Genomic DNA, 26,572 nt, shown 5'->3' on the forward strand with positions numbered 1-26,572 from the left:
AAGCATTTCCAGTCATTAAATTAAAAAAGTAGAGCGATGAGCATGAAACGTCCCTGTGCCCAAAATCCGCGTGTAATGCAACTGGTGATCATGTAAAGAGTTCTGATATCTTCGGCTGGAGTTCGCGCTCCCTAAAAGACTAGGTCATTATCGGCGCAGATTCTGCAGGCCTCAGCAGCTGAGAGCCGACGCCAGGCATGGTTTATAGATGGACTCCCTCGCTAGATGGCGCTGTGTGTCAGGCAGGAGATGAACACAGCCAGGGCCGTCAAGCAGACGCCCAGTTAGACGCTCAAAGGCGGCACCGCCTGTTTCACACTCTGGATATGAAATGGCCTCTGCGCTGAGAAGAGACCAGCCACAGGCTAGCCGAGCAGCACGCGCGGGAGCCCGTCTTTAGCTGGGGAGATCAGCATGGCTCCCTCCCAGCAGGGTAAAGAGTCTATTTAATTAAAGAGAACCGACGTGACGCTCTCACTCCAATTATATTCAGACGCCACTAGTTTCACACGAAGCTAGCGCCGAAGAACATTATTTCAACGTCACTCCACCAGCACTAACGCTTCTGTGAGGGAAGTAACCACACACACTGCCTCGGACACTAGCAGGCACAAAGCGAGACCGTCTGCCAAGCTCCCGGAGGCACACGGTGTGACAGGCAGCGCTTAAGAGGGGGTAAGGATTGATTATTACCCGTTTAAGAACATTCTGCACATTTAGGAAGGCATTTCAAACACTTATCACTGCTAATTGTACGCCACAATTGGGGTTTGTGTTTTTGGAGAAAATGTGTCAGCAGGCCTCTGACAACCCCCTCTATTAGCACAATGCCAGCTCTCTCCTGCACAAAAGGGAGTGGTGATGGACGGAGCATCTGAATCAAACACTCACACCCAGTCAAAAGATCTGGGTTTAATCCATCACCGTTCTTAAGCCCACGTCCATTACCACCCCCTTTTGTACCGCTTTTGGCCGCCATAAGTGTGGCAGGGTATGCTCAGAAGTGAGTCCCTTGCTCACTTTGCCACTGGATTCAAGCAAGCCGGGCTGAAGACGGCTGGAATGCCAGAAACCGGTCCTCGGAAGCTGGTTTCCGGTCCAGGGAAGGCATGGCTTGGCAGTTCGGGCTGGACTGTTCCTATGAGGCACAGGGTCAGACTGATTTGCATATAGCCATGTCTGAACTGGGGTGGCAGAGTGGGCTAAAGAACGGTGATGGATTAAACCCAGATCTTTTGACTGGGTGTGAGTGTTTGATTGGTTCAGATGCTCCGTCCATTACCACCCCCTTTTGTACCGCTTTTGGCCGCCATAAGTGTGGCAGGGTATGCTCAGACGTGAGTCCCTTGCTCACTTTGCCACTGGATTCAAGCAAGCCAGGCTGAAGACGGCTGGAATGCCAGAAACCGGTCCTCGGAAGCTTGTTTCCGGTCCAGGGAAGGCATGGCTTGGCAGTTCGGGCTGGACTGTTCCCATGAGGCACAGGGTCAGACTGATTTGCATATAGCCATGTCTGAACTGGGGTTGCAGAGTGGGCTAAAGAACGATGGATTAAACACAGATCTTTTGACTGGGTGTGAGTGTTTGATTGGTTCAGATGCTCCGTCCATTACCACCCCCTTTTGTACCGCTCTCTCCTGCACAGCACAGGTAACTCGGCATACCAAGGGATACCCTCAATGAGTGAGGCCTTAACCGTGGCTATACGCCCGCCGGAGAGCCCTATTCTGAGAAGCATTGGGTGTCTTGGGTAAATCCTGCCTGACTGACCTTCTCGGACCAACCATCAACAGACAAAAAGGAGCACAGGGCCAACCATCAACAGACGCACTGGAGCACCGGCCAACCATCAACGGACGCACTGGAGCACCGGCCAACCATCAACGGACACACTGGAGCACCGGCCAACCATCAACGGACACACTGGAGCACTGGGCCAACCATCAACAGATCAACAGGCTAACTAGAGCACTGGGCCAACCATCAATAGTCACACTGGAGCACTGGGCCAACCATCAACAGACACACTGGAGCACTGGGTGAACCATCAACAGACAAAATGGAGCACTGTGCCAACCATCAACAGACACACTGGTGCATGGGACCAACCATCAACAGACACACTGGAGCACTGTGCCAACCATAAAAAGACACACTGGAGCACTGGGCCAACCATCAACAGACAAACTAGAGCACTGTGCCAACCATCAACAGACACACTGGAGCACGGGGCCAACCATCAACAGACACACTGGAGCACCGGGCCAACCATAAACAGACGCACTGGAGCACTGGGCCAACCATCAACTGACGCACTGGAGCACCGGCCAACCATCAACGGACACACTGTAGATCCGGGCAACCATAAACCAACACCCTGGAACACTGGGCCAACCATCAACAGACTAACTGGAGCACTGTGCCAACCATCAACAGACACACTGGAGCACCGGGCCAACCATCAACAAACACACTGGAGTACTGGGTCAACCATAAACCAACACCCTGGAACACTGGGCCAACCATCAAAAGACAAACTGGAGCACTGTGCCAACCATCAACAGACACACTGGAGCACTGGACCAACCATCAACAGACACACTGGAGCACAGGGCCAACCATCAACAAACACACTTGAGCACGGGGCCAACCATCAACAGACACACAGGAGCACGGGGCCAACCATCAACAGACACACAGGTGCACAGGGTCAACCATCAACAGACACACAGACGCACGGGGTCAACCATCAACTGACACACTGGAGCATAGGGCTAACCATCAACAAACACACCGGAGCACTGGGCCAACCATCAACAGACAAACTGGAGCACAGGGCCAACCATCAACAGACAAACTGGAGCACAGGGCCAACCTTCAACAAACAAACTGGAGCACTGGACCAACCATCAGACAAACTGGAGCACTGGGGAAACCATCAACAAACCAACTGGAGCACTGGACCAACCATCAACAGACACACTGGAGCACTTGGCCAACCACCAACAGACACACTGGCGCCCTGGACCAACCATCAACAGACACACCGGGGACCTTATGGAACCTAGGATCCCAACGTCCACGTGACTGCTTTGCAAGTATTGATGAGATGGTGAGATTGTCACAAGAGCCATCTTGCAGAGAGAGCCACAGAGAGTATATCAAAAGCCGTTGTTCAATGCCTTGTGGTACCTTAATATACTGCTAAAAAATCTCCAACTTTAGCGAGATCATGTGCTGAAATCTTTTTGCAGGAAGGAAACGAGGTCTAAAATCTATGAATAGTTTTGCACAACTGAAATAAAAACGCTAGCCACTTAATCAGCAACTCAAGTATGCAATCCCTTCTCTTCATTGGCTTTAGATCTAGAAATCAAATGATAAGAGACTAACTTTGAAGCAGGAACTATTTTCAGTCAGTTTGTGTATCTATAGGAACATACAGAAAATACTTTTCATTCCAGCTACACCCTAGAAGATAACATGGTACCTACATGCCTCACCATGAAATAAGTAGCAAGATAACATGATACAAACCGACCCTATCCCTACCTGCAATTCCAACCGTTTCCTCCAACATGCACACAGCTCTTCCACAATAGAATCACAGCTCATTGAATTATCTCACACACACACACACACACACACACACACACACACTTCCCGTTACATCACATGACTGATGCAGACAATTTCTAAGAACATTTTATCTCATTGAAAAAGAGTTGATGGTTCGACAATTAACAGAAACAGTGGCACTACAGCCTGCACCATCAAAAGGGAATTTGATATCATTTGCACATGTGCATAAAAAGGACTCTGAGACTTGGGCTGCACTAGAACCAATGTTGGACCTACAAGCTTTGTTGGCAGCATTGTTCTCGTAAGATTTTCAAGAAAGTCACAATTACTAGTGTATGTTTCTTACATGGTACGCCAAGTTAGAAAATAAAACATAAACAACAATATGGGACTACGGTACCTAAAGGCAAACTTTAAAGAAAAAAAGTCATTGCAATTCAAAAGGTCATTATAATCACTGCAATCTCATTTAATTTGAATGACCATGTTGTATTGAAACGGTCTTCTTTCTTTTCTGCAAGGAGACTTTACACTCAAATGGTGCGGAATGCACTGTAGGCAGCACAAAAGACTACCCCAAGAAACGTTTCATCCCCCAGGGAATAGGGGCATCACCAACATAGGACAATTTCCCTCCGACAAGTTTAAGGCACTTCAATCCGTACTACAAAGAACGTCCCACAATGATTTCCGCAAAACAAATTATGGAGTCTTTGTAAGGACAAACATATTTATTGTGCATTTTATATGGCAAACTATTAAAACGAAAGCTTTAAAAAATATATTTTGTGAGTCTGTAATTGAAAGAATCCCACTACTGATCCTCAAACGTAAGAATAGTAACCCTAAGAATATACCACTTCACATTACAGTATATAAGTGAGTCCTAAGATCTTGTGAACGGTCAATAGGTTAGAGACATTTCTTACTTACGTTTCGGATCTGAACGACTTCTCCCACAACCATCTAAGAAGCATGTCCTCATCTTTTGGAAGACTGAATAGAAAGTAGTACTTTTGGAGAATGTAATGGCCTCAGACAAAAGAAGAGTATTTGGACAATATAGCTGAGTGCTAGGTAGTTAGCAAAGTGGTAAAACGCCTGCAGAGAGTTGCAATATTTGCAGCACACTGACAAATTGGGCTCTAATAAACTTTATTACGCCACTCAGTCTTAACATCTTGCTTAATCAGTCAAAGTGTTTTTGAAACGATACGGCTGAAGAGGCATACCTTGTGGGCCTAGTTTTAGGAGTTCCCTGAAAACTGTTTACTCCATGAGTGCTCAGAAGAATGGGATGATTAAATCCAATACCATTTAAATGTCCCTAAATGCTTTCCCTATCCAATACGGACGACACAAGTCAATTATTTTTGACCAAAGGGCCCTGAGGTAAATTAGGCAAACATTCTGGTCCCTGATTTCAGAATGCGTTAATAAAAGTACTGGGGATTTCGGAGTTTAATCCTTCCCTGGACCATATGTCAATTGAGTTCTGCAACATACAATTAATATCTTGATTTAACAAACTAATGCCCAGTCTGGTTTTCTGTTTATCCGGCCTATGCACTCTGATGATAAATATCTAGGATTGAGCAGTGTAGAACATAATTAAATAATCTATGAATGCTGTCACCATGGTCTGACTAACTGCAATTGGTCGCTTACTTGAAGGATTGCTAGGATCTTATGAATGACACATTGAGAGTTAGAACTTGGTTCCTTTGATCACTCAGTTAATTGATTTGGTGCTCTAGAAGTAAGTTACTGGGGATAGTCCCGTGAGATTTCTTAATTTCTGCATCAGGATGGGGGCTAACCCCATGTATAAAGACAATACTTCAGTGTTATTTTCTCTTCTGCACCAGAGTGAACAAGGTTATGGGTCTGCAAAGGCAGAGCAAACGCTCCCTCACCCAGAGGTATATTTGGTCTAGGTTGTGAGGTCTTAACTCACAGTACAGGGACACTTACAATAGTCTTTCTAAAATACTTGTAAAAAGGTGCGAGGAAGGCCAAAACACAACTGAAATGTTTTTATTAGTACATTTGTGCAACATACCCCCTGAAAAGTACCACAGATGTACGTGCCTTCATCTAAACTACTTAAACTGTTCTAAGCTTGTGGTACCAACAAGACTCCTAAAGCTAACCTACACAATATGTACTAAGTGCAAGGCATTAAAACGGAAGGTACTATGCTAAATATACAATAACGACTTCAATGTAACATAATGACATACATGACATGCTCCAACACACATGTGAGCACACTCCAAAATGAGAAAACGAGGATATCAAAGTTACTGCACCAAACTGTCACGTGGAACAAAGACATTACAGGGTGGATCTAGAAAATGGACTGCAAAGCTGTATTGCATTATAGCTTTGTGAAGCGCTTACCACCCTGTTGTGGGGTGTTGAAGCACTTGTCAAGTGAAGCAGCAAAATACACCATGTGAGTGCGTGCATGGAAGTATGTGGTCTTTGCTTGGACCCTATGTAGGAAGTGTTCCTATGTCGTCTGTGATGACCACAGAGGTGCTACTGTTGGGCGCAGCATTTGGCAGAGTGATAGATGGTGAAGGGTAAGAGATAGGATGAACACATGCAGCAAGTAACAGCATGCGAGTGTGTGCGTGGAAGTATGTGGTCTTTGCTTGGAGCCTATGTAGGAAGTGTTCCTATGTCGTCTGTGATGACCACAGAGGTGCTACTGTTGGGCGCAGCATTTGGCAGAGTGATAGATGGTGAAGGGTAAGAGATAGGATGAAGACACGCAGCATGTAACAGCATGCGAGTGTGTGCGTGGAAGTATGCGGTCTTTGCTTGGAGCCAATGTAGGAAGTGTTCCTATGTCGTCTGTGATGACCACGGAGGTGCGACTGTTGGGCGCAGCATTTGGCTGAGTGATAGACGGTGAAGGGTAAGAGATAGGATGAACACATGCAGCAAGTAACAGCATGCGAGTGTGTGCGTGGAAGTATGTGGTCTTTGCTTGGACCCTATGTAGGAAGTGTTCCTATGTCGTCTGTGATGACCACAGAGGTGCGACTGTTGGGCGCAGCATTTGCCAGAGTAATAGATGGGGAGAGATAGGATGAACACATACAGCAAGTAACAGCAAGAATGATAAATGAAGACAATGCTTTATACAACTTACACAACAAGTTACACTGAAGGGAAACTTACTTTTGCTCAGTTAGAATATCGAGGACACTTTCTGCGAGCCAAAGATTCTTCGCAGTCACATCCCCACCTAGAAAAAAATAGTAGACAAGGAAGAAAGGTGAGGATGGAGAGAGTGAGATGAAGAGGTCGGTAACTTGTTTACCACCTCTAATGAATCATCTGAACCGAAAAGACATTTATGAAAACATTGATGAAAATCGTGCAGATGAATTGCAACTAATCTCCTCATTACGAACTGTTTCAACTGTATGTAAATCTCCTGTCCAGTCTTGATGGAATACTTTAATGGCTTTACAATAGCTTTTAAGATAGTCTGAGCAATGAACACTGACTGCAGCTATTCAGCATTTTACAAAACTAAGACTGTTTGAAGCCAGCCACTGGAGAAGATTCAGCACCAAAATCTCGAAAGGTTACTCACGAGTCGCAGAGATTGACTCAGACTCGCTCCAATCTGAATTCGATCATGGAGTATGGCACCTTCTAGGATGAGAATGTTTTGTAGAAGGTGTGGAAGCTCTAAGACCATGTTTAAACCTTACATGCGTCTAAACTCTCATTAAATACCTATTAATTATTATTTACAACTTATAAACAGAGAATTTTTTTTTTTTAAGTGTTTGTTGGATATCAGACGTAAAACAGAAATAATCCTTTGTCTAGAGCACTAACGAAGAACACACAAAGGAGATCCTTATTTTACTCAGATATCTGTCACTGGCCTATTCTGGTCTCAGTGGTACCAGTTGTCAATCCCAAAATACTGGCCGGTGTTGACAGCACAGACCTGAAGCTAAATCTAGGCCACACATTATTCCCAGGAATATCTGGAAAAGGCAGCACTTTGGAAGAGCAGCCCTGAAGACCTATGTGTAGGGATAAGCTTTTAGAAAGCCTCTGGTGGTGCTATAATACTAGAGAGAAAAGTACCCTTGCTATTTAGAAATAAAGTGCTGCATCTACGAATAAGCTTTCATAGGGAAATAATCTTAATAAATACAAGTTTTAATGTATGATTATTATTTTCTACAAAGTTGGTCCATGATGGTAAGCAATAACTCCAACCTAACATCTAGGTTTGTTAATGTTTTCCTAACTTATTGATATGGAGGGCTTCTGAAGGACAAATAACCAAGGCCTGCCCAATGGTGGACTGCAGTATGTAAAAAAGGAAGTTTACTAACTCTTTAGAGAATTTCCCTGGCTCGCTAGTGATGGAAATGTCTCCAAGTAGATATTCGGTTCGAGGCATGTGGGCTGCTGAATTCATATCTGTGCATAGATCACCGCCTAGTGTTGGGTCCGGATGATTGCACATTGTTGTCCTGGAAGAGTCTTCGAAGTATCACGAGATAGGTGGCTCCTCCCCTGGACTACAGTGCGCATGGGCATCCACTCCATCCTCAGATTGTTTTTTTCCGCCATTGGGTTCGGATGCATATTTGTTAACTCAAGTTCGGAATCGATAAAAAACTTTCCTTTAGTTATCATCGGTATTGTCTTTGCGATCGGTGCCCAGTTCTTGTTCCAGCTCTGTTCCCGAGCCGGACATCCAGAGGAGCCGCGTGGCTTTTCGGCACTGAAGGCCCGGTCGACGCCAGAGGCCTTATCGACGATCCATCATGGAACGGAGCCCGTTCAAAAGATGTACCGTTTGCAACTCAAAGTATCCTCACATCGATGTCCACCCGGTGTGCAACAAGTGCCTATCTACGGATCACGATGAAGCCAGCTGTATGGCTTGTTCTCCGTTCCACTCCAAGAAGACGATTCGACTTAGACGTGCATCGCGCAAGGAGGCCCAGCAGACGGCACCTGACCCGGTGAACATCTTCGATGCCAAGGAGGATGAGGGAGTCAAGCAGGAAGTTTGAGAGAACCTGTCTGATCCTGCATCGGAGGTTGCCTCCAGTTACGACGCAGATGTTGAAATGGTCGATACTGAAGACGTCGTCGACGAGGTAGGAGACGACGATGTGGCCTTTGCGGCCGTGGAAGATAGCTCGAGCGAGGAGCTAGGCGCAACCGTTGGTACGGGGACCGCGACCAATACACTCGATAAGGCTCAGGTCGAGGGATCGCCACATGGCCTTACCCGAGATCGTACACTTGGTTCTACAGCCTCGCCTTCAGGCCCGGCTACGGACATTTCTAACGAGCCATCGGTTGACCGATCGAAACCGAAAGCATCGGTGTCTACACAATCGAAAGCACTGGACGCAAAATCGAAACCAAAAGTGCGTATTGCTTTGGTCGGCTCGAAGACCTCTGAACTGTCGGCACCGACGAAGCAAAAGAGTGTTATCGACCCGGTGAGGTCGCTAAAGGGTGGCGAGCAGAAGACCAGGGCACCGAAGAAACTGGTCAAGGACGTCGACCCGAAGAAGTCGGCGCCAAAAGCCGTCGACACAGACAAGGGACTCGGAGCTCAGAAGGTTCTTGATCCTACCAGACAAGGCTAGAAGCGGTGCAGACCTAGAGTCCACACCTGGCGGTGACTCGAAGGAACCCGTCGAGTCAACGCAGCTGTCCGCCTCCTTTTCGAAGCAGGTGTCGGACTCGCTGAAACGCATTAAGGAGAAGGCTTCTACTGTCGGACCGAAGGCTACTCCACCATCGAAGCCGGTCAGTAAACCTCCAAAATCGTCGGCACCAATCCAGTTCACACTGCCGCCGAAAGTGGTACCTAAGGCCTTCGCCCCTAGGACGGCCGTCAAAGCGACCAAGAAGGTGTCCACGGGGCCGAAGCCTACAACTGCGGAGGTGGTCACCAAGCATCGACAGCCTCCGCTTGAAGATCAGTCGAGGCAATTCATAGACGCCGACACGGGTAGACTTTCTATTTACAAGCAAAAGATCGCCCCTGAACAGCCTATGGACTCCTATAAAATTCCATTAAAGAAGAAGAGGGATTCTGCTACATCACCTCTTCTCGTTGAACCTATATCACCATCGCCTAGACACTGCTCCTATCTCGCCCATATGGAATATGCTACTTACCAGTATGCATCTGTTCTTGGCATAGAGGGCTGCAGAGTGGTACATTATGAATAGATCGCCATCTGGTGTTGGGCTCGGATGATTGCACTTTGTTTTTCTCTTGGAGAGTCTTTTGTATCTTGGTGACTCCTCCCTTGGTTGGTAGTGCGCATGGGCATCGGCTCCATCCTTAGATTGTTTTGCCATAGTAGGGTTAGATGGAGTAGTATGATAGAATACAGATAAGAATGCCCATGTAAGTGTATCTAAATAAGATAATGTTGGAACAGACACAGGTTTCCGGGGAGGCTGGGAGGGCATGTACCACTCTGCAGCCCTCTATGCCAAGAACAGATGCATACTGGTAAGTAGCATATTCCGTTCGAGGCATATGGGCTGCAGATGGTACATTATGAATAGACTATACAGCAGTTCTCTCCCTAGCGGTGGTCGCCCGTGTCTGTTGCAACTGTCTGAAAAAAAGTTTTTAATGCCGCTTGTCCCACTCTAGCTTGTTGTGTGCACATCTACACAATAGTGTTTTGTGAATGTGTGCGGTGTAACCCAGGTAGCTGCTTTGCATATGTCATCTAGTGGAATGTTTCCCAAAAATGCCATAGATGCTCCTAGTTTACGTGTAGAGTGAGCTCTAGGAGGAACAGTTAATGTTCTCTTTGCTTTTAAGTAGCATATCTGAATGCATTTTACAATCCATCTGGCAATGCCCACTTTAGAGATGGGATTGCCTTTATGTGTCGGAGAAAACGCAACAAATAGCTGTTTTGTCTTTCTGAAAGTTTGTGTTCTTTCTATATAGTACAATATTACCCTTCTAACATCCAATGTATGTAGGGCTCTTTCTGCTACTGTTTGTGGTTTTGGAAAGAAAACCGGTAATTCCACTGACTGATTGATGTGGAATGCTGAAATTACCTTTGGTAAGAATTTTGGGTTTGTTCTAAGAACCACTTTATTTTGGTGTAACTGCATGAATGGTTCTTGAATCGTAAAAGCCTGCAACTCACTTACTCTTCTAAGTGACGTGATAGCTATGAGGAAGGCCACCTTCCATGTGAGGAATTGTATTTCACACCTATGCATAGGTTCAAAGGGTGGCCCCATTAGTCTGGTAAGTACTATGTTGAGATTCCAGACTGGGGAAGGTGGTCGTCTTGGTGGAATGACTCTTTTGAGTACCTCCATGAAAGCATTAATTGCTGGTACTTTAAACAGGGAAAGATGTTGCCTGTTTTGTAGGTACGCCGCTATGGCTGCGAGATGAACTCTGATAGAGGTATATGCTAAGTTACATTGCTGCAAGTGTAGTAAATAGCAAATGATTTGTTTAGTGGATGCGTCCAGAGGGTTGATGTGCTTACTGTTACAGTGTATAGCAAACCTCTTCCATTTTGCTGCATAGCATGCTCTGGTGGTAGGACGTCTAGCTTGTTTAATGATTTCCATACATTCTGGTGGTAAATCTAAATATCCAAACTCTATGACCTCAGGAGCCAGATCGCTAGGTTCAGTTGTTTGGGATCTGGGTGCATTATTTCTCCATGGTTCTGTGTAAGATGTATGGGTAATAATCTTAGTTTTTGATGTGGCACCTGTGAGAGTTGTAGTAGCGTGGTGAACCACGGCTGTCTTGCCCACGTGGGTGTCACTAGTATCATTGTCATTGAGTGTTGCTGCAGTTTCCGAACCAGTAACGGAATTAGTGGGAGAGGAGGGAAAGCGTAAGCAAATTTGTTGGACCAGTTTATCCATAGTGCATTGCCCTGGGATTGTTGGTGTGGGTACCTGGATGCGAAGATTTTGCATTTTGCGTTCTGATGATTGGCAAACAGATCCATCTCTGGTTGCCCCCATCTCTGGAAGAATGGCTGCAGTATTTGGTCGTGCAGCTCCCATTCGTGTACTTGTTCTGACTGTCTGCTTAGGATGTCTGCTATCTGATTTTGAACTCCTGGTAGGTGTTCTGCTAACAGATAGATCTTTTGAGGAATGGCCCATCTCCAAATGTCCTGTGCTAGTTTGGATAGTTGGAGAGAGTGTGTCCCCCCCTGTTTTTGAATATATACATTGCAGTCATGTTGTCTGTTCTGATCAGGACTGCTTTGCTTGTTATTTGCATTTGGAAAGCCTTTAGTGCTAGAAATACTGCTAATAGTTCCAGGTAGTTGATGTGCAGTTTCTTTTGCTGCACACTCCACTTCCCCTGCACTGTGTATTTGTCCATATGCGCTCCCCATCCGGAGAGCGATGCGTCCGCTGTTATTATCACTTGTGGAATTGGCTCTAGGAACGACCGTCCCTTGGAAATGTTTTCTGTGTTCCACCACTTCAGAGAGCGATACGTCCGGTCGTTTACCAACACCAGATCTGTAATCTGACCTTGAGCCTGATTCCACTGTGTCGCTAGACACTCCTGTAGTGGACGCATTTGTAGCCTGGCATGTGGTATTAGCAGTATGCAGGAGGACATCATGCCTAACAGTTGCATAAACACTCGTGCTGGTAGTGAGTGTTGTGGTTGGAATCTTTGTATTAACCCGACCATTGTCTGTATCCTGATTGGGTTGGGGTATGCTATTGCCCTTTCTGTGTCTATCGTAGCCCCCAGGTATTGCTGAATCTGGTTTGGTTGCAGGTGTGACTTTTTGTAGTTCACCGTAAACCCTAGGTGGTGCAGCAATTGAATTGTCTTCTGTGTGTTGTGAAGGCATTCTTCTTGTGACTTGGCCTTTATTAGCCAATCGTCCAAGTAGGGGAAGACATGTATTTGTTGTCTTCTTAGGTGTGCTGCCACCACAGCTAGGCATTTTGTGAAAACTCTCGGAGCTGTTGTGACACCGAACGGAAGGACTGTGAACTGATAGTGTTGTCCTTCTACTACAAACCTTAGGTATTTTCTGTGGGCTTTGTGAATTGGGATATGAAAGTAAGCGTCTTTTAGATCCAGTGTAGAAAGAAAGTCCCCTTTCTTCAGTAAAGGGAGTACTTGTTGGAGCGTGACCATGTGGAAATGCTCCGAATTTATGTAAGCATTGAGAGGTCTGAGGTCCAATATTGGTCTTAGGGACCCGTCTTTTTGGGGGATTAGGAAGTATAGAGAGTATACTCCTGTCCCTTGTTGATTTTTTGGGACCTTCTCTATTGCATGCTTTTGTAGAAGCATTCTTTTAACAATGTCAGATGATCCTGACTCATTGGACGCTGTTTGGGGGGGATGTTTGGTGGGGTAGCTGTGAGTTCCAGGCAATAACCATGTTGGATAATCTGTCTCACCCACTTGTCTGATGTGATGTTTTCCCAGACAGGTAGGAACTGTGATAGACGTCCCCCGACCGGTGTTATGTGGTCTGGGGGGAGTTCTATGAAGTCACTGTTTTGGGGTTGAGGCGTTGCGGTTGTTATTATTTCCGCGGCCTCTACCTTTGTTGTTGTTACCCCTGTAATTTCCTCTTGAATTGCCTCTGGGTGATGTAGGCGTGAAAGAGGTGGATTGCTGATGTGTTCCTGTATTTTTTGAGCCCCCTCTATAGGTGGATATACGAAAGGAACCTCTTTGTGTTGGCTGTTGCAATGCTCCCATTGACTTCGCCGTTTCAGTATCTTTTTTCATTTTTTCTAAGGTCTCATCTGTGTTTGAACCAAAAAGTGTCTTTTGATCAAATGGTTGGTTCAGTAAGGACGTTTGTACTTCCTGTTTGAATCCTGAGATTCTGAGCCATGCATGTCTCCTTAACATGACACTGGTGTTGATGGATCTTGCTGCAGTGTCTGCTGCGTCTAGGGCGCACTTAATGGAAGTATTAGTTATTATTTTACCTTCCTGTATTAACTGATCTGCCTTTTTCTGATGTTCTTTGGGGAGATGTGTGATGAGTTTTTCTAATTCATCATAATGTGCCCTGTCATAACGTGCAAGTAGTGCCTGTGTATTGGCTATACGCCAGCTATTTGCCGCTTGTGATGCTACTCTCTTGCCTGATGCATCTATTAATTTTGACTCTTTATCAGGTGGAGGAGCCTCTCCTGTAGATAATGAGTTTGCTCTTTTACGAGCGTTTGAGACTACAAGCGAGTCCAGAGGTACATGCCCTTTGATAAATATTGGATCCTTTGGAGCCGCCTTATATTTTTTATCAATTCTTGGGTTTAACACCCTAGCCCTCACTGGGTCTTTGAATATTTCTTCTGTGTGACTGAGAAGACCCTTCAACAAAGGAAGAGTACCTGATGTTCTTTGTGCATAAGGTAGCGTCTCTAACAGGAAATCCTCTATTTGAGGTTCTGTATTTATATCTACCTTATGATATTTTGCTGCCCTATTAATGAGCTGTACAAACCCTGTGTTATCATCAGGTGGTGAAGGCTTAGAGGGATATAACTCTGGGTCGTTGTCCTGATCTGACCCTACGTCATAATTTTCCCATGGGTCATCCTCATCAGGGATGGTTTCATCATCCCCTTGAGGTTCTCCCTCCCCTGGATCACTGTCTACATCAGACTGAGGTGTAAATGGTCTTGGTGTGGAAGGTGTAGGAATATTTGGCATAGTGTGAGGAATAGGAGAAGAGGGTGTGACTTTAGGTTGAGGAGAAGCAGGAGGAGTTGTATTTGTCCTCAGTGTTCTCTTTTTTGAAGGAAGAGATTTATCTTCTGTCTGTTCATTCTTTCTCTTCTTCGTCACTACTTTGCCAGTTTGCGGATCGATAAACAAAATCTTTTGTTTGGGATCTGTCTGTTGCTCCTGAATCGGTACCGAAGGTCCTGGTTCCGAAAGGTGCTTATGTTTTCGATCGTCAGTGTTCGGTGTTTTCGGCACCGAGTGTCTACTCGATTCCGACTTCCTAGGTATCGAGTGAGTCTTGGACGACGAATCATGTTTCTGCTTCGACATGGAATGTTTCGATACCGAGACTTCCCTTGTATGGAGCTTCGGTGTCGAAGTCGATGTCGACCTTTTCTCGGATCCGACATGGTGGGAGGCCGAGTGTTTCGGTTTCAGTTTCGGTTTCGTTGCCGGGCCCGAGGGCGGGGCGTCGGAAACTTTTTTCTGCGGTTTGACCGGGCTCGAAGGCGGGGTCGTTACCGCACGGGGTCGGTTTTTCGGTAAGGGGACGTCGTCACTCACGGTTTGTTGCACGTCGAGTTCTTCAACATCCGACTGGTCCCCTTCCGACCCCGACTGATCCTCTTCTTCCTCCATTTGCTCGTCTCCGAACAGCTCCGGGATCGCCTCCGACTGCATTCTGGAAACCTCGTGTCTTCTAGCTCGACGATTTCTAATCGTTAGCTTGGAGGAGAATGCTGCGCAGGCTTCGCAGTCCCTGGATTCGTGTTCAGGCGATAGACAGAGGTTGCACACCTCGTGTAGGTCCTTGTGTGGGAACTTAGCACCACACGTTGGACATTTTTTGAATGGAGTCCTTTCCATGGACCCCGGGCTTGACTGCGTCGAGAAAGGCCTCCTGTTCGTAGACGTAGATCAAAGTTTTTTCTCTTCGATTTTGAATTCGTAAAGCGTCGGAATGGAAATGAAACGCGTTCGATAACAATACCGTCGAATTGGAAAGGGAATACGCGCCGATAAATCACTTTTCTCTGAAGTTGATCTGGAGCGTCTCGATCCTCATCCGAACCCGATGGCGGAAAAAAACAATCTAAGGATGGAGCCGATGCCCATGCGCACTACCAACCAAGGGAGGAGTCACCAAGATACAAAAGACTCTCCAAGAGAAAAACAAAGTGCAATCATCCGAGCCCAACACCAGATGGCGATCTATTCATAATGTACCATCTGCAGCCCATATGCCTCGAACACTCAGATGTGGAGGCAGGGGATGGTGACAATGAGGAGTACAGTTATCCTATAGACACTGATCCTGAAGATCACACTGAACCCTGGGCAGACGCTGCTGACCCGGGAGATCCACAAACTGCCCCGGACAGTCATGTCTATGCTGTGAAAACCTCGCCTACTGAAGACACGGCGGCGTTTAATGCACTTATTGAAAGGGCTGTTAAAAATCATGATGTCCAGCTCCATGCTGACCCTATTGAAGAGGATTTTTTGTTTGACACCTTCTCAACCTCCGAGAGAACTGTCAACACTCTACCAATGCTGAAGGGTGTCCTAAAACATGCTGGAGACATTTTTAAGGAGACCACAAGGGCAAGGGTGATAAACCCCAGAATTGAGAAAAAATACAAACCGGCACCTGGGGACCCTACCTATATCAAGGGACAGTTGCCGTTGGACTATCTGGTTGTTTCCAATGCCTGGAAGAGGGCGAACTCGCAAACAACGGGTGATGCTCCTCCCCCTGACAAAGAATCTAAAGTGCTAGAAGCATCAGGGAAAAGGGTGGCAGCTCAAGCGGCCAATATCTGGCGCATCTCCAACACTCAGGCACTCTTAGCCAGATATGACAGGGCTCATTACGATACACTTGAAACCCTGTTACAACACTTGCCAGATGAATATGAGGAGGCAGCAGAGATGCTAATACAGGAAGGGAAGCTTATATCAAAGGCATCTATCAAGTGTGCGCTGGACGCAGCAGACACCGCGGCCAGGGCAATTAACACAAGTGTGATGTTACGGCGACATGCCTGGCTGAGAATCTCCAGTTTCAAGCCCGAGATACAAACCACCATACTAAATCAGCCTGTTAACCCTGATCACTTATTTGGCCCAGAGGTGGACACCACCTTGGAAAAAATCACAAAGGACACAGACTGCAAAGTCTATGGGGGCTATACAGTCGCAGCTGTTCAGGGGTGGTTCCTTTCGTCGCTCCAACAATAGAGGAGCTTCCACAGGCCAGCTGTCCCAGCAGACGCAATACAGTAAAGGAAGCACGCAAACCACCTACACCAAACATAGTAGGGGTGGCTATCGTGGAAACAGCACCAAGGGCAGTGGTCATGGAAACAACAGCTCCCGATCCTCCGCCACTAACAAACAGTGACGCCTTGTCACTGCCCCCCGACCATACCATACTTTTACCTTCTCTAGTGCTCTAATCTATCGCCCCCCTGGGTCACCCACTGAGTTTTTAGAGACTCTAGGAGAGGTATTGAGTGACCTGGTGTCCAGGTTTGCTTATTTTACAATCTTAGGGGACCTGAATCTCCACTTAGACTCTCCTAAAGAGCCGGAAGTAAGTTGCTTTATGGACATTATTAAGGTCCAGGGCTTTACCCTCCATACTTTGGAACCCACACATCTAGCAGGGCATGTCTTAGACTGTATCTGCTCTATCTCAGAGAGACTAATAGTTAAATCCCCTTTTCCTCAAATATGGTCTGATCATAATTTAATTCCGTTCGACCTCCACCTTAACCCCTTCCATGCTGATGACGAGCTGGGCTCGTCATGGCGTAGCCTCCTCGCACGCTGATGACGAGCCCAGCTCGTCACGTAAAGTGCGGTTATAAAAAACTCAGCACAGGAGCGGAATTGCGCTAGCGCGCATGCGGTTAAACATAACGCCCCAGTATACAGTAGGAAAAAAACAAATGCCGTAGGCAAACCAGAGTGGAAGAACTTACCCACAAGGTTAGATCTGGTAGAGAAGTTAAAAGACAACAAGCCTACTCCAACAGGTCATACTTCCACGGATAATCAGCAGTTCTGTGACTGGATAACCACAGTGGGGAACTTTTTAGTCCCAACACATAGGAAAAATGAAGGGTACTCGGAAAGCAAAAAGAGTGCCCCATGGTTTTCGCTAGCCCTGAAAGTGGAATTAGGTGAAGTGAGAGCATTGGAACGGAGGTGGCGTAGGAACTACGAGACTGTTGCCCGTGACACCTATAAGTCTGCCAGAAGACGATATCATGTAGCAATTAAGCTAGCTAAAAAAGCTTATTATCTGCAAGCGATATCTACCCCCGGAAATGGCCAAAAAGAGATTTTTAAGATAGTAAACCACTTTACAAACCTGTCAGCCCTTTCGCAGGAAATCCCCCAGTCCCAATCTCTCAGTAATGCCATTGCCAATTAGTTCGAAGATAAGATCCTGGATATTGTGAAGCTATTTCCCCCTGTGCCCTCCACCCTCAGCAATTTGAATAAGACAGAGATAAGTAAGATATCCATGAGTTACCCTTGCTTGAACTCATTTGCTCCGATCTCTTTAGAGGATACCAACAAAGCTATATTAGTAGGCAAATCTGGATCCCCTTCTGACCCTTGCCCACCTTCGGTTTTGCAGGCCCTAGTGGAGATAGTTAACCCTATTATCAACAGCATCATCAATTCATCTTTGGCCACGGGAGAAATTCCCAATGAATGGAAGCTTGCAGCGGTCAAGCCCCTCCAGAAAAAGTCTTTGCCTGACCCGACCACTCTTTCTAACCTGCGTCCTATTTCCCTGCTCCCCCTGGTGTTCAAACTGACGGAAAAGTTTGTTAATAACCAGCTTACACATTTTCTGGAGGAGAATGACATCTTGCACCCCATTCTACTGAGTCAGCCCTGCTGTTCACGGCAGAGACCCTGCGAATGGCTGTGGATCAGGGAAAGAAGGCCGTCTTGATTTTACTCGATCTATCGGCGCCCTTCGACACGGTCTCACACACCATATTAGTGGACCGTTTAGTTAACGCAGGAATAGGAGGAGTGGCACTGGCGTGGTTTAGAAACTTTCTTAACAACAGGCGCCAAGTCACGGTACTGGGCCAGTTTCAATCTGAAGCCAAAGTAGTCAGCTCAAGGGTCCCCCAGGGCTCTAGCTTGAGCCCTGTACTTTTTAATCTGTACATGGTGTCCCTGATTGAGCTAATCGCTTCCTATCAGATTAGCACAATATCGTATGCTGACGACACACAGCTTATTCTGGTCCTGGATAGAGAATTGCCTGAGGCCGAGGAAAACCTGAAAAATTGCCTAACGGCTACTTTTGAGTGGATGAATAACAATCACCTCAAATGCAATTCCGGTAAGACGGAAATTCTGCCGTTCGGCTCTCAAAATCTGTTTTCCCCGAAAGACTGGTGGCCTGATGATGCTGAAGCCCCCCCTAATACCATCTCTTCTGCCCGAAATTTGGGTATCAAATTCGATGACCAGCTGTCTTTTAAACAACAAGCGTGGCTGTGGCCGGCACTTGCTTCCATATTATTAGATCTCTGAGGAAGTTTTTTGATCTTCTTCTGTCCGCAAGGAAAACGGTAGCAGTTGCTTTGATAACATCTAGACTGGACTACTGCAACGGCCTGTATGCGGGAGCAAATAAGTCCGTTCTCCACAGGCTGCAGATGGTCCAGCATGCAACTGCCCGTTTAGTGCTACGCTGTCCTCGCAAGTCATTTTCTTCGGCAGCGCTTAAGGCGCTCCATTGGTTACCGATCTGTAAGCGGATCCTGTTTAAGATCCTTCTGATTACCTTCAGAGCCTTCCAACAGCAAGGGCCTAGATACCTGTCCAATGGGTTCAAACGATATCAGCCCATGCACTGCCTGAGGTCCGCAAATCAGAACTTGTTGGTAATACCCAGATTTAAGCTGTCAACCAAAGGTGGCAAATCTCTTTTCCTTTTAGGCGCCAAGGCCTGGAATAAACTCCTGTCGCAGCTCCGATCGATGCCCAATGAGAGAACTTTAGAAAGGCGCTTAAAACATGGATTTTCTCCCTCACTGATGTTGCTTGCAGAGCACTGGTGTAAAGTACATTGTGACTCAGTTCGCCTCCATTTCCCCCCAACTTATTCCATCTGAGTTGGTGTTGAGCGCCAAGATACTCCTTGGAGTGGTAGCAGCGCTATAAAAATGTACCTTTCATTACATTTTACATTGCATACCACACCGGTCGGGGGGAGGCTAAAACAGTTCCTGCCAGTCTGGAAATCCATCACTACAGACAGGTGGGTGAGGCTGCTTATCCAGTAGGGTTATTGCCTGGAGTTAACATCCACTCCACCCAACATACCCCCAAGACACCGTCCTATGTCTACAGAGCATTTGCAATTATTGCAGTAGGAGGTATCGGTCATGCTTCAAAAAGGAGCCATAGAGCTCGTGCCTGTGGAAGAAAAAGGTACAGGGGTGTACTCGCTGTACTTCTTAATCCCAAAAAAGGACGGGTCCCTCAGACCCATACTGGACCTCAGGCCCCTAAACCAGTACATTCTATCAGAACACTTTCACATGCTCACATTACAGCGGGTTCTACCGTTACTCAGTCAGGGAGATTTCCTCGCAACATTAGATCTGAAGGATGCATATCTCCATATTCCGCTACACCAGTCACACAGAAAATACCTCAGGCTCACCATTCAGGATCAGCATTATCAGTTCAAGGTCCTCCCTTTCAGAGAGACGACGGCACCCAGGGTGTTTAACAAGTGCCTGGCGACAGTGGCTGCACACCTACGGAGACCGAACGTTCACGTCTACTCTTATCTGGACGACTGGCTTATCCAGGCAAAGTCGGCCCAGCAGTGTGCCGCCCACATGTCCCACACCATTCACCTTCTTCACGATCTGGGGTTTTCAATAAATTATCCAAAGTCCCACCTTCAGCCCGCCCTCGTATGGCAGTATCTGGGCACGACAATAGATACTCTGGCAGCCAAAGCACAGCCAAATTCAGTGAGAATCAACAGCATGCAATTGCTGATATGACAATTCAAGCCACAACACTCGCTTCCGGCACGGGTGTTCATGCAGTTGATAGCCATGATGGCCTCCTGCATCTTCATAGTCCGCACGCGAGACTACACATGCGTCCGCTTCAGGAGTGCTTAGCACGTCAGTGGAATCAGGCTCACGGACAGTTGAAAGACCTAGTGTTGGTGACCGGTCGTGCATACAACTCTCTGCATTGGTGGAATCCACAAAACCTTTGCAGGGGGCGACCGTTCCAGGAGCCTGTGCCACGGATTATTCTGACGACGGACGCATCTCTCCAGGGATGGGGAGCTCATGTACTCCACTACACAGTGCAGGGACTATGGACCGCGCAGCAGAGGAAGATGCACATCAACCTTCTAGAACTGATGGCTATCTTCATGGCGATGAAAGCATTCATATTACATCTGTGCAACAAGGTTGTGTTGATCCGGACGGACAACATGACGGCCATGTACTACATACAGAAGCAGGGAGGTACACACTCTCCACAGTTGTCTCATCTGGCTCAGAGCATGTGGAAGTGGGTCATTCAGAGGAACATCTTCCTCATGGCGGAACACCTCCCGGGCAAGGACAATCAGATGGCGGACCTGCTCAGCAGGTACAGCCACCAAATGCACAAGTGGGAGATACATCCATCAGTACTCCAGCTGTACTTCCAGCAGTGGGGTCATCCAGAGATAGACCTGTTCGCCACAAAGGAAAACACCAAATGCCAAAGCTTTGCCGCCAGGTTCCCACACCTACAGTCGCAGGGCAATGCGATATGGATGAACTGGTCAGGCATATTTGCGTACGCTTTTCCCCCAGCACCTCTAATACCGCTGGTGGCACGCAAGCTGAAGCAACACTCGATGACACTCATCCTGGTTGCTCCGACGTGGGCACGCCAACCATGGTACACCACATTTCTAGAACTATCCGTGGTACCGCATCAAAGGCTGCACCTCACACCCAGGCTTTTGACGCAGAGCCATGGCGACGTTCAGCATCCAGATCCGCAACAGCTCAACCTGGCGATCTGACTCTTGAGGTCTTAGAATTTGGCTACCTCAACTTGCCTCCTGACTGTATGGATATCATAAGGGAGGCAAGAAAGCCCACCACCAGAGCATGTTATGCGGCAAAATGGAAGCGGTTTGTCATTTATTGTGCCGATCACAACATCAACCCGCTAGATGCATCTACTCACAACATCACCTGTTATCTGTTACATCTATACAAATGCAATCTGCCCTATGCTTCCATTCGTATACATTTGTCCGCAATAGCAGCTTATCTCTAAAACAGGCAGCATCTCTCACTTTTCAGAGTGCCTGCCATTAAAGCCTTTCTGGAGGGACTCAAACGAGTTATTCCTCCCCGACACCCAGCAGCTCCTGAATGGAACCTAAATGTGGTCCTCACAAGACTGATGGGTCCACCTTTTGAGCCTCTACACTCATGCGAGATTCAATTCTTGACGTGTAAAGTGGCTTTCCTAATAGCAATCACATCGCTACAACGAGTTAGTGAACTTCAGGCACTAACTATCCAGGAGCCATTCATACAGATTCACTCCAACAGGGTGGTACTCAGCACTAACCCTAAGTTTCTGCCTAAAGTGGTTTCACAGTTCCAAATCAATCAGACTATAGAACTGCCAGTGTTCTTCCAAAATCCTGAGTCAGTGGCAGAGAGAATGCTCCACACACTAGACGTCAAAAGAGCTCTAATGTACTACATGGATAGGACCAAAGATTTTCGGAAAACAAAACAACTGTTTGTTGCCTTTTCGCCACAACACAAAGGCAACCCCATTTCCAAAGCAGGTATAGCCAGGTGGATCGTTAAGTGCATTCAGATTTGCTATCAAAAGGCCAAGCGCACATTACCGGTTCCCCCAAGGGCCCACTCCACGCGAAAGTTGGGGGCCTACATGGCTTTCCTTGGAAATATTCCTTTAGAAGACATATGTAGAGCAGCCACATGGTCTACCACACACACATTTACAAAACACTACTGCGTAGATGTGCACTCCAAACAGCAGGCAGCTGTAGGGCAGGCTGTTCTAAATACACCTTTTCAAACTGCTGCCGCTGGCACAGGCGGCCGCCGCTAATGGAGGGACTGCTATGTATTCTATGCACAGATATGAATTCAGCAGCCCGCATGCCTCGAACCGAATATGCTACTTACCAGTATGCATCTGTTCTTGGCATGTAGGGCTGCTGACATTCATATCGCTCGCCCTCCTCTCCGGCGCCTGTAGCGGCTGCAGCACTCAGAATTACTCTTAGCATGGTCATCACTTACGGCGTTACACTCCATCTTTGCCACAATGGCGAAAAACAATCTGAGGATGGAGTGGATGCCCATGCGCACTGTAGTCCAGGGGAGGAGCCACCTATTACGAGATACTTCGAAGACTCTTCCAGGACAACAATGTGCAATCATCCGGACCCAACACTAGGCGGCGATCTATGCACAGAATATTTTCCATTTAGCTGCATAGCATGCTCTAGTAGTTGGCCGTCTTGCCTCCTTGATAATGTTCATGCAATCAGGAGGCAAGTTAAGGTATCCGAACTCTAAGACTTCAGGAGCCAGATCGCTAGGTTCATTTGATTGGGATCTGGGTGCCTGATTTCTCCATGGTTCTGAATTAGAAGATGGGGTGCGAGGCACAGCCTTTGATGAGGAACTACTGAAAGCTCCAGGAACGTTGTGTACCATGGTTGTCTCGCCCAAGTGGGAGCAACCAGGATTAGCGTGAGTGACTGTTGCCGCAGTTTGTGTGGCACCAGCAAAATCAGTGTTGCTGGGGAAAAAGCGTACGCAAATCTGCCTGACCAGTTCATCCATATCACATTGCCCTGTGACAATAGATGTGGGAACCTGGCGGCAAAGTACTGGCATTTCGAGTTTTCTATTGTGGCAAACAGGTCTATTTCTGGGTGACCCCACTCGTTGAAGAATGTTTGGAGAACTTGGGGGTGAATCTCATTAGTGTAGTTGTTGGCTGTGCCTGCTGAGCAGGTCTGCTATCTGATTGTCTTTCCCTGGAAGGTGTTCTGCTAGGAGAAAGATGTCTTTTGGAATTGCCCACTTTCATATGCTTTGTGCCAAGTGGGACAGCTGTCAAGAGTGTGTTACTCCCTGTTTCTGTATATAGTACATTGCGGTCATGTTGTCCGTCCGGATCAACACAGTCTTGCTGTACAAGTATTTCTGGAATGCTTTCAGGTCTAGGAATATCGCTAACAACTCTAGTTGGTTGATATGCAGTTTCTTTTGCTTGGTTGTCCAGAGCCCTTGTACTGTGTAGTGAAGGAGGTGGGCTCCCCAGCCTATCAGTGATGCGTCCGCTGATAGTACTATTTGTGGAACCGGCTCTTGGAACAGTCGCCCATTGGAATGGTTTTGTGGGTTCTACCACTGCAGACAGTTGTGAGCGCGACTGTCCACCAACACTGGGTCTTTCAGTTGTCCTTGAGCCTGGTTCCATTGCCTTGCTAGGCATTCCTGCAATAGACGCATTTGAAGTCTGGCATGGGGGACAATGAATATGCAGGAAGCCATCATGCCTATGAGCTGCATGAAGACTCGAGCTGGCAGAGAGTGTTGTGGCTGAAATTTGCGAATGAGCATCTGCATGCTGGCTATCCTCGGTGAAGTTGGGTATGCCTTTGCCACTGAGGTATCTATAGTGGCTCCCAGATATTGTTGTATGTGGGATGGTTGCAGATGCGATTTTGGGTGGTTTATCGAGAAGCCTAGGCTGTGTAGCAGCTGAGTGTTTGGGACGTGTTTTCTGCACATTGTTGGTACGATTTTGCTTGAATTAGCCAATCGTCCAGCTATGGGGACACATGAATGAGTTGTCTCCCGAGATGTGCTGCTACTGTCGCTAAGCATTTGGTAAACACTCTTGGAGCTGTGGTTACCCCGAAGGGCAAGACCTTGAATTGGTAGTGTTGACCTTCTATTGTGAACCTGAGATCTTTTCTGTGAGCTGGATGGATGGGTATGTGAAAATACGCATCCTTGAGGTCCAGTGTTGCTAGGAAGTCTCCTTGCTGTAGTAGTGGGAGCACTTGCTGTAGTGTGAACATATGGAAGTGCTCTGACAGTATGTATTGATTTAGGGGTCTGAGGTCCAATATTGGTCTGAGGGAACCGTCTTTCTTGGGAATAAGGAAGTATAGGGAAAATACTCCTGTCCCTTGATGTTGGAAAGGGACTGGCTCTATAGTCCCCTTTTCCAGCATGCATTTCACCTCTTGTAGCAGGGTGATGTGTTCTTTGGACATAGGACGGTGCTTGGGTGGTATGTTTGGGGGGGGTTGAAGTGAGTTCCAGGCAATAACCATACTGGATAATTTGTCTCACTCACCTGTCCGTGGTAATTGTGTTCCAGACAGGTAGGAATTGTTGGAGTCTGCCTCCGACCGGTGTTACCTGGTCCGGAGGTAGCGTGATGAAGTCACTGTTTTGAGGTAGTGGAGGCTCTGGTGTTATTGCCTCCATGTCCTCTTCCCTTATTATTCTTTCCCCGATAACCTCCTCTGTTGGAATTTTTGGTAAAGGAACTTTGTGTGTTGCCTTTGTTTGATGATGATGTTTGGGAGGTATTGCCTCGTGTAGCTGCCCTGTATGAGGAGTGTCGAAAGGAACTTCTGTGTTGCTGAAACTGCAATGCTGCCATTGACTATGCGGTTTCTGTGTCCTTTTTCATTTCATCTAAAATGGTGTCAACAGCAGGGCCAAAAAGGAAGTCTTGGTTGACTGGCTGATTAAGGATGGTGGACTGCACCTCATTCTTAAAGCCTGAAATACGCAGTCATGCATGTCGCCTTAGTAAAACACAAGTGTTAATAGACCTGGCTGCGGTGTCTGCTGCATCAAGCACACATTTCATGGAGGCGTTTGTGATTAACTCTCCCTCCTGTATGAGGTCATCAGCTTGGGCTTTAAAAGGCTCAGGTAGGTGTTGCATTACGCTTTCAAGCTGGTCGTAATGTGCCCTGTCGTAACGGGCTAGCAAAGCTTGTGTATTGGCAATCCTCCATGAATTGGAGGCCTGAGCTGCTACCCTTTTACCTGAGGCTTCTAGTATCTTTGACTCCTTATCGGGGGGAGGGGCTTCCCCCGTTGTATGTGAGTTAGCCCTTTTTTGTGCATTAGATACCACTAGTGAGTCTAATGCTAATTGCCCTCTGATGTAGGTAGGGTCTGCTCTATACTTTTTCTCAATCCTAGGATTGATTACCCGTGCCCTTGCTGTATCCTTAAATATGTCAGGTGCGTGTTTTAATACTCCCTTTAGCATAGGAAGTGTTCTGACATTTTTTCCGAAGTAGGGAATGTGTCAAATAAGAAGTCTTCCTCTACAGGGTCATTATGCATATCTACATTGTGGTGCTGTGCTGCCCTGTCTATTAATTGGTTGAAGACAATGGTGTCATCAGTGGGTGAAGGCTTAGTTGGATAAGAGGAGACATCAGGGATGGGATGGGTGTTATAAGGGTCAGTTGGCTCCTCCCATGGTTCATCTTGTGGCTCAGGATCCTGTGGATAATCATAATCAGGTTGAAGATCCTCCTCTTTGTGGGGGCGTGGCTTGGACGCCGATCGGGATGGCGGCGTGAGCTCGTAGCTCCGCGCGGATTCCCGCTAATTCTCCTGTTTTTCGGGACCCCAGGCGACCCGGAGAAGACGTTCCTGCCCTCTGAAGTGTAGGGGGACAGCTGGACGTAATCGGTTCATTGCTGGGGGACTGCTGGCCCCGAGGAGATCGAGGAAGAGGCGGCCGAGGTGTAGACCAGGGTGTGAAGAAAATGGCGGCGAGGAGATCGGATGGTCCCGGACTACAGCCCTGAGACCGGCTGTCGCCAAGCAGAGAGGGACCCTGCACCCGACTGCCCGACGCACTGGGATTGGCGGCGCGAAGCCTTGAGCCCGGGGGACGCTGCTCGATTCACCCAGGGGACCCGGGGCCCTCGTCGGCCGCCGTCCCGTGACTCATCCTCCCCCCACCGGACTAGTGGGGGTGACGGACCGGAGCTCATCCGCCTGGTCATTGCTCCTGCGACCATTGGCGGTGACACTGTGCTGCCTGGTGCCCGGTGCTCGGCACGGGCCCGCGAGAGCGCCTCACAGAAAGGGTGGCCGGACTTGTGACGCAGCG

At 47.4% G+C, this 26,572-nt stretch overlaps 1 protein-coding gene across 1 annotated transcript in view; it reads right to left on the reverse strand.

The window, feature by feature from the left end:
- INTS3 (integrator complex subunit 3) overlaps nt 1–26,572 on the reverse strand; it is a 677,967-nt gene that overhangs the window by 389,572 nt on the left and 261,823 nt on the right. The window contains exon 6 of the mRNA XM_086947563.1: nt 6,775–6,841. Coding sequence (XP_086803689.1) covers nt 6,775–6,841 — 67 coding nt within the window. The remainder of the gene's footprint in view (nt 1–6,774; nt 6,842–26,572) is intronic.

Source organism: Lissotriton vulgaris, chromosome 12 (genome assembly GCF_964263255.1).
Source record: "Lissotriton vulgaris chromosome 12, aLisVul1.2, whole genome shotgun sequence".
NCBI classification, from domain to species: domain Eukaryota; kingdom Metazoa; phylum Chordata; class Amphibia; order Caudata; family Salamandridae; genus Lissotriton; species Lissotriton vulgaris.